Here is a 7,939-nt window from a genome sequence, read left to right on the forward strand (position 1 = left end):
TGTTTTTTTAATTTTTGGGGTGTGTTTGTCAATTTTAAAAACTAAAAAATTACATATCACCCCTATTGTTTCAAAAATATCAAATATATCCTCGACTTCCTAAAGCTTGCGAGCCTGACAAGCCGAGTTTTGGCTTGTTCAAACCCGACTCGACCAAAAACCTAGCCGAGTTTGAACTTTTACCGAGCCAAGCCCGAGCCACTCACGGCTCGATTGACACCCCTAATGCATCCCAAGCAAAAATGGTTTTATTGTATACAACTATAATGGACAAATATAATCATACTCTAATGTACTTGAGGCAAATGAAAATTTGAGAGAGATTTAATAGAATGGGCCTTTGGTATTCCCTTAAAAGAAGTAACCACTTGGACTTCTGGGCTCAACTAGATAAGGATTGCAGAAAATTTTAAAAAAGAAGCCAGAAACAGGTGGACTGAATGAAATTGATCTAGGATCATACTATCTTGTTCTTGATCTGGAAATCTAATACCTTTTGATAGACTTTTCTCCTTGGTCTAATAAGATTTAAGTAGCAATGAAATTCAAAAAAAAGAAAAAAAGTGAAAGTTGAATATTTGTATAATTGGAGGGGACAAAGTATCAGGGCCGCATGACTTATAAAGTTGAAATTATGCATTGGATGCGACCATTACGTACCAGCCCCACCACATTTACACATACACTAATACTGCTACTTATCGAAAAAAGATAGCTTTCTCTTGCAACTGCATGTACCTGCTATGTAGTCTTCTCCACCGCCAAAACAAAAGCATATTCGGATCATGAATGCAATGTAGTCTTTAAATCCAACATGTCCAGCTGCTTTTCAACTTCAATTACCAGCTTTTGGAAAAGCTGCTTATAGCATATATCTGAAAAGAAGATTCCATGTTAACAAAGTTCATCATTGTTACTCCTATGCGTGCAATTAAATCACTAAGATCATGCTTGAATCTCAAAACATTTCTTGTAATTATCTGAATTCGGTAAATACATATTGTACGGGGGAAATCGCTCTTTTATCATATATGTTGAACCAAAAATAAAAGGGCTTGGGGAGCCCAAACGGAGAGGCAATTATAAAGTCATGCAACCCAACACAAAAGACCCAATAAAGATAAGAGACAAAATAAGAGCAGCCCGTGAAACATAAAGATGATCCAAAAGGGAAAAGAAGTCAAGACCACATAGGATAAAACCCACTTTTCTATGAGGAAGGTAAAGTGGGAGGGGAAGTGAGCTATTAGCACAAAACAAGCACAAAACATGCCCCATTTTCCATAAACATGTCTCATTTTGAAGAAAGTCTCCCATGACTACTAAGCTTACGGCATAACGTAACCACATATGACCAAGAACTCTTATAAAAGGGAACGAAATTGGAGACGGAGAAACAAACTCAACCACGCCAAGACTTAATGCTATCAACATTGTTTTATTATTTTTCACTTATTTTTGTAAGCTCCATCAAAGTTCAATTTCTTTCTACCTTTTTGTGATTAAAATGAATAAACCGTCTTATTTTAGGCATCACATTTTCCGCTCAAACTTTTGGCACTAGAAGAGGACCACGTTAATTTGCAAGAGGCGCATTGTAGACACAACCGTAACTGCTCATGGAGACACACAGCCAAGTCCTGAAGCTTCACGACTGACTTCCCGATGATGTGAAGTCGAAACTTGAGGATCCCAAATGGTATTCTCACATTAATTTCTATTCACTTACAAAAAATGGAGGCAAAACCAGGTAGGAAATTTGTCAATTCACATCCGACAGAAAAAGAGGTTCTTGAGAAGATGAACCCGAGAAAAAAAAGAAAAAGGTTAATGGTGTAATGAAACACTTATATGATACACATTATTACAGTAAAAATCTTCTTATTCATAAATGTAAACATGTTATATACTGTTTTTTAATTTTATGTTATTTTTTTTTTACTCTTATTTTCAAGATATCTCATCAGTGATTTGATGCAGAAAAACAACAGTGGCCAAAATTCCCTGCTGGAATTTTGAAAGGAAAAAGAGTAATACTATGCGTACTTACGGATCTTACTAACTATTTTATTAACCTTTGTTAAAATTACATATAGTACCTGTACTATGTTTGTGATACTTGTACTATGCTTTATATTTACAAAAGTTAGTACGATGGTTAACACTCGTAAGTACGCATAGTATTATTCAAGAAAAAATGGGTATAGCGATCCAGCTGGCCTGGCAAAACATTTCTCCAACCACCACAGATGGACTGGAAATGTGGGACCTCTACATAATTTTCTCTGCTTCATGCTCATGGCACTTTCCAAGTGTGAAGGCCAAATGTCTCACCACCCAAAACTCTTCTACATCATTAATCCATCCGGGTAAAACATATCAATAACTTAGCAAGAAGTATCAAGTTTGAAGGATCCCATGCCATATCTTGTCTGAAGCATCTGATGAACCAAAAAAAGGTATCTAGCACTAGGACAGTAGGACGTAGGTTGTTAAATTGTATTGAAATTTGATGGAATGTCATCGGTACAAAAATTGTATGTAATAAAGAATGACAGATCCCAATAAATTAAACATGAAACCTTTTGGACACGAAAATAAAAATTCATGACAAAATCACTAAAGAATCATATCAACAAACACTAGAAATACACACCTAAACACTCACACAACCACAAAACTAAGATGCCAGGATCCTATGACCAACACAAGGACACATCCTAAACAAAAATGCTTAGCGGAAAAGGGAAACCATAGCACTTATGATCATCAGCAGTGTGAATAACAGCTTTGATCCATTGCCAGTAATTGCCATGGCAGCAGAGATATCTTGTGGCCTGAAAAAGAAGCAATGTATAATCAGAAACGATTCTTACTCTACAAACATAATTTAAGAAAGAAACGTTCGAGATAAATGATTATGATCCATACTTTTGCAAATGATTTAGAGCACCACAAAAGAGGGCATTGTCTGGGATGGGAAACTCAGTCTTGTTTGTAGACTCTGGATTGACAACTCGGACATAAGTTTCTTGGCCAAGATACCATGAGTCAAGGTTTTCTGTTCTCAGATTCCAGACTCCAACGTTGTCAAGTGATACCAAGATTGCAGTCCATGCTCCAGGATAAACCTAGACAGCAGTAGTAATAAAGATTATACTCATTATTTACTCTTTCTCCACTAGAATTAATAGGACTTCTGATTGCGGTTTCAAAATTCAAGGTTCAGGTTCAAAATTGAAGGTTATAGCACAAATGTCACCAGAAATTCATCATCATGAAAGTTCCCAAATAGATCAACTAGCCTATTTTGCAAGTTTCAAGAGAACATAATAATTATTTAGTATTCCATATGTCAATGGTGATTTGATTAGGATACTGAATAAGAATTTGGACCATTTACTTTGGTGCTAGAGAATGTTTAGTATGTCTTCTATTGTTTGCAGTTGCTTTAAACTCCCAGTTCTTTAGGTAAGAAAGAAAAAACCTAAATAGCATACTCATAGCTGGTAAGAATTTGTCATAAAACTGCAAGGACAGCAAAACTCATTTATTTGGTAAATGTTTAATTCGTATGGTCTGTAAAGGCAAGACAGGGCAACTTTATCTATTAAGCTTCAGGTTATTAAGACATCCCATCAACTAGCTAAACAGCACAGAAACTTTACCTTGTTGTCTATAGTAACACACAAATATCTGTGCCAATCAGGTAAATACAATTCAAATGGATATACTGGCTAGAAATCACGTCTAAAATGATCAAAACTTTGAAAGAAACCAAACAAGATTAAAAGTAGAATTCTCCATTTAACACACCTGTGTTGTGGAGCGGGCAATACCATCCCACTTGTTATATGTACCCCTGCTATTCTCTGTCCACTCACCATAATCCATCCTGAATAAAAGTATTAAAAGGAGGGTGTTAAAAGCATATCATTAAATTCATATATGTCATAGAAAAAAGGACAGGTAGAGGACTTAAATAAATTCCCTACCCAACCACAAAAAATGCATATCCATTAAGGTGGTAGGTATGCATCTTTGTGTCATTGTTCTGTAGAATGATTTCCATAAATCCTCGATATGTTCCATTAATTACTGATGTTTCCAAACGAGGTGCTCCTGTAAGTGGCTTCGTGGGGAAATCAAGCTTATAAACTCCCTTCACTTTGAACTGGTCAGCAAGCCTGATTGGTGTGGAAGGATTGACGTATGATATTCCACTGAGAGTTGCCCGCCGTTTCCCATCAATCATTTCAGGTGGCTTGTTTTTCAACACATAAACTTCGGTCACATTGATTGAACCATATCTAAAAGAACCTTGTGGGTTAGGGCGGGCACCACTAGCAGACACATTCCATCTGTACAATTCAGTCAAAGAACCATAAAGACCAAGTAAGGATGTATAGCCAATTCTTAGAAGTAGTAAAAAAATTCTTTTATACAGTGAAGAGCTCCACACAAAGCCAAAATTTTAGTTACTATCTATACCAATCAAATTACAGCTTGTTTGATGATTCACAAAAAATATACAACTATTACAAAATAATAAATATATCAGAGTAAGAATATGGGCCTTCCATATCAGAGTAAGAACATAGGCCAAGCCCCACCCCTAAATCAGAAGCAGCATTTTCTGTCCCAGGATCAAAGTTCTGTTTCTAGGGATGAGTGAAAACGAGTCACCAGACAAAGAACTAATGAACTAAAGATTTTCCAACCTTGACTATATAGTGCACAAAAAATTAGCAAATACTTTATAGTAAAAAAAGAGAATAAAAAAAACATAGAAATGCATTGGTTTCAGAACCATGTGCTAATGCATAATGAAAACCAACCTTATAGATCTTGCTTGGTTCATGGAGAATGTTTTGTCAAACTCATCATTTGGTGCATCTGGGAGGGGACCATGTGCCTTTCCTTTAGAATTCGTATAATGCAAGATGGCAACACCAGTAACTCTTTTCCATTGAGATTCATTCACAAATCTGGCACTTGCTACAATGTAGTAATCAGAACTTGCGTTCTGATCCATGGTAACTAAGAAAGAAAAAGATTGTCCTACATGTATATCTAAGCTAGTGTAATTCTGTTGCACAGTATACGATCCCTCTGACTCTGCTAGAAGTAGATTATGGTTTTGGATCCTGAAATTCAGAGAAGTTGATATTCCAACGTTGTGTACACGAATGCGATAAGTTTTTCCTGTGCAACATGATAGAATTGTCATCAAAGAGCTGAAGCAGTGCAACAGAAGCAAAAAGTTAATAACAATATTAAGAGTTTCAGATTGATCTGAAGTCACCAAACAGTCACACTTATTGGAATGTTGTACATAAGTGTAGCAATTTAAAGTTTCAATATTCAACTGTTTAAATACTTGAGACATTTAAGCATAAGTTTGCTTCCAGGTATAGCAGGATATTTATGTTATAGAACCATATCTAGTACCATTGCTCAGCATTTGCTGAATAGGTACCCTGCACATGATATATCTTACATAAACAGAAAACTAACTTCTTAATTAACGAATGAGGAGTTTTATTGCAATAGAAATGTTGTGTATGACAAAAAAGAAGATACTGCACGTCCAAAATCAGTATTCAAGCTAATATGAGCTAACCAATATTTCCATAATATGTCAACAGCCCAAATAATAGCATGGCAAATTAATTCAAAGTTCTGAATCACTAAATTTCTAAAGTTACCTACAAGACCAATATACCAACATGACCAGTTGCTATGTAAAGAACTTTAAAACATTCTTCAGTTAAAATGTCTTATGTACAACACTCACCTGGGTGGACTTCGATTGTCTCATAATCAATGCCATCAGGAACAAGGGTAGTGTTATATTGATAAGGGCCTTTCCCATTAATTATAACCCCATCAGGCATTCCCAGATCTTTCCCTGCATCAAGTGCCTTCCTCAAAGCCTAGAATCCATAAAGAACCAAGCACCTCACAGACTATACTTTCAAATAAAACAAAGAATCTCATTATTTATCGAACACTAACCGTGTGGTTGTGTGTGTACCAATCACCGATCAAAATGGTAATATCTCCATCTGGGGTCGCAAAAGGAATTGGAATAATAGCACGGTTATTTATAATAAAGCTGCCATAGCCACCTGATGCTCTTTGAAAATGGAGAGATGGGAAATAGAAGAAACTCCCAATTTGGTCCTTGACCTGGAACTGGTAAGTCCAGTTCCACTTAGGAGGAATGGGACAATTTGTGCCCAAAACTCCATCTTGCCATGAACTACGCCTCTGTTGAACACCAGACCTGCAACACAATCAAAGTTTAGATACTAAATCGTTATGTAATCACACTTCTGTGTGGATTCACAAGAAAATTCAAGTAAATTTTACCAGTGAATAAGTAGACTCTCATCTAATTTGTTTCTAACATTGACAACGACATTGTAATTAGTAGTCACATTTATGGTCGGACCGGGAAACTTTCCATTAACAGCAATAACCTGCAGAAGTAATGCAAATAATGAAACATTTAGTAGATTGCTGATAGCTCTTCAACATTATCTGAGAGCTCTCTATACTACAAAAAGAAAACATGAAACACTAAGCTCAAATAAGGAAAAAAGCACCACATTTTTGTAGATCTGAAGCTAAAAGTTGAAACTTTAAGAAATCTAAAGCCAACCCGGTTGTCATTGGTAAAAGAATAAGTAAAGCCGCTTGAAAAAATCCACTCAAAGTGCTGAAACAAAGTAAATGGTATAAAAATGAGAAATACAGAAAGAGATCTGAAAAAACAAACCTGCTGAGGCACACCAAGAGGAGAAGCCGTTATGTAAGAAACCTCAAAGTTAAAGAAAGCAAATGGATCTCCAGCAAAACATAAGTTAACAAGCAAGGCAATGCAGACAACAAAGAGAGCTAGAACCCTGTAAAAAGCCATTGATGAATGAATGGTATGGAAGTCCGAGAGTTGAGCAAATTGAGAGCTTTTTTTCCTGGTTTTACATTATCAGATAATAAAGAAGGAAAAGGGAGGAAGAAACCAGAACCTCTAAAGAGCAGTAAACAGAGTGAGTGTCTTTTAGAGAGAGAGTGAGGCTATTTTTTCACTTGATTTGTCGTGATGTGCTGCTGGGTTGTTTTGTTTTTAGTAGTGCACTGCTGGTGCAGTTTTTTGGGGATTTAGTTGCAAATGTAAAAGTGTAAAACAATTAATGACACATATAATAAAATACTAAAAATTGTCTTAAAATTATAATAACAATAAAAAAATTTAAATTTTTGGACAGATAAACAATTAAATAAATATTTATTAACTATATATTAATAATTAAAATCTAAGAAGATTTACAAAACTTGTATACTTTTTGGAGTAACCATTTTGTCGGTCACGAAAATAAAAGACTTATCATTTCAATTTCCAGAGAGACAAAACTCATACAGATACAGCTAGTAGGCAGTACACACATCAAGCGTAATAAGTAAAATATAGAGATTAGATTATAATTTCATTAAAGTTTGACTAATGTCTCCAGTAGACCCCAACCCAACGGTCAGATTTTCTGAAAGTGCCACATGGTTGCCAGCCCATGAAACCCTATGGCTATTCTCCAAGTGTGGACCCCCACCATTTCATAAATAAAGTCGGTCTGTACCAGGGTGGGGTGCTGTGCTCCATTTACTTTTTTGTTTTCATACCAATATTTCCCACACCTAACAACCGTCTGATCTCATTATTTGGTTACGTTATTTACTGTTTTGGATTTTGATTTTTATTTTTCTTATGGTTTTGAATTTGATCTGCATATTATAATATGGATTTCATTTGACTTTATATTGAAGAAGAATATGTTGCAATCTGAGTTTGTATTGAAGAAGAGTATGTAGCAATTTAAATTTGAGTTTGTGTGATAATTCAAATGTTAAGGTAAAGTTTAAAAGGAAAAGAAAGGGA

At 35.4% G+C, this 7,939-nt stretch overlaps 1 protein-coding gene across 1 annotated transcript; it reads right to left on the reverse strand.

Moving 5' to 3' along the window:
- Positions 1 to 2,485: 2,485 nt before the first annotated feature.
- On the reverse strand, positions 2,486 to 7,104 carry LOC116144614 (monocopper oxidase-like protein SKU5). Its single transcript, XM_031430059.1, has 9 exons — positions 6,785 to 7,104; positions 6,376 to 6,485; positions 6,019 to 6,289; positions 5,798 to 5,936; positions 4,839 to 5,205; positions 3,996 to 4,361; positions 3,817 to 3,895; positions 2,932 to 3,131; positions 2,486 to 2,837 (listed from the first exon to the last, which is right to left on the reverse strand). Exons 1-9 carry the CDS (start codon positions 6,923 to 6,925, stop codon positions 2,735 to 2,737), a joined length of 1,776 nt encoding a protein of 591 aa, XP_031285919.1. The 5' UTR covers positions 6,926 to 7,104; the 3' UTR covers positions 2,486 to 2,734.
- Positions 7,105 to 7,939: the final 835 nt, after the last annotated feature.

Source organism: Pistacia vera, unplaced genomic scaffold (assembly GCF_008641045.1).
Source record: "Pistacia vera cultivar Batoury unplaced genomic scaffold, PisVer_v2 Contig1140, whole genome shotgun sequence".
NCBI lineage: Eukaryota > Viridiplantae > Streptophyta > Magnoliopsida > Sapindales > Anacardiaceae > Pistacia > Pistacia vera.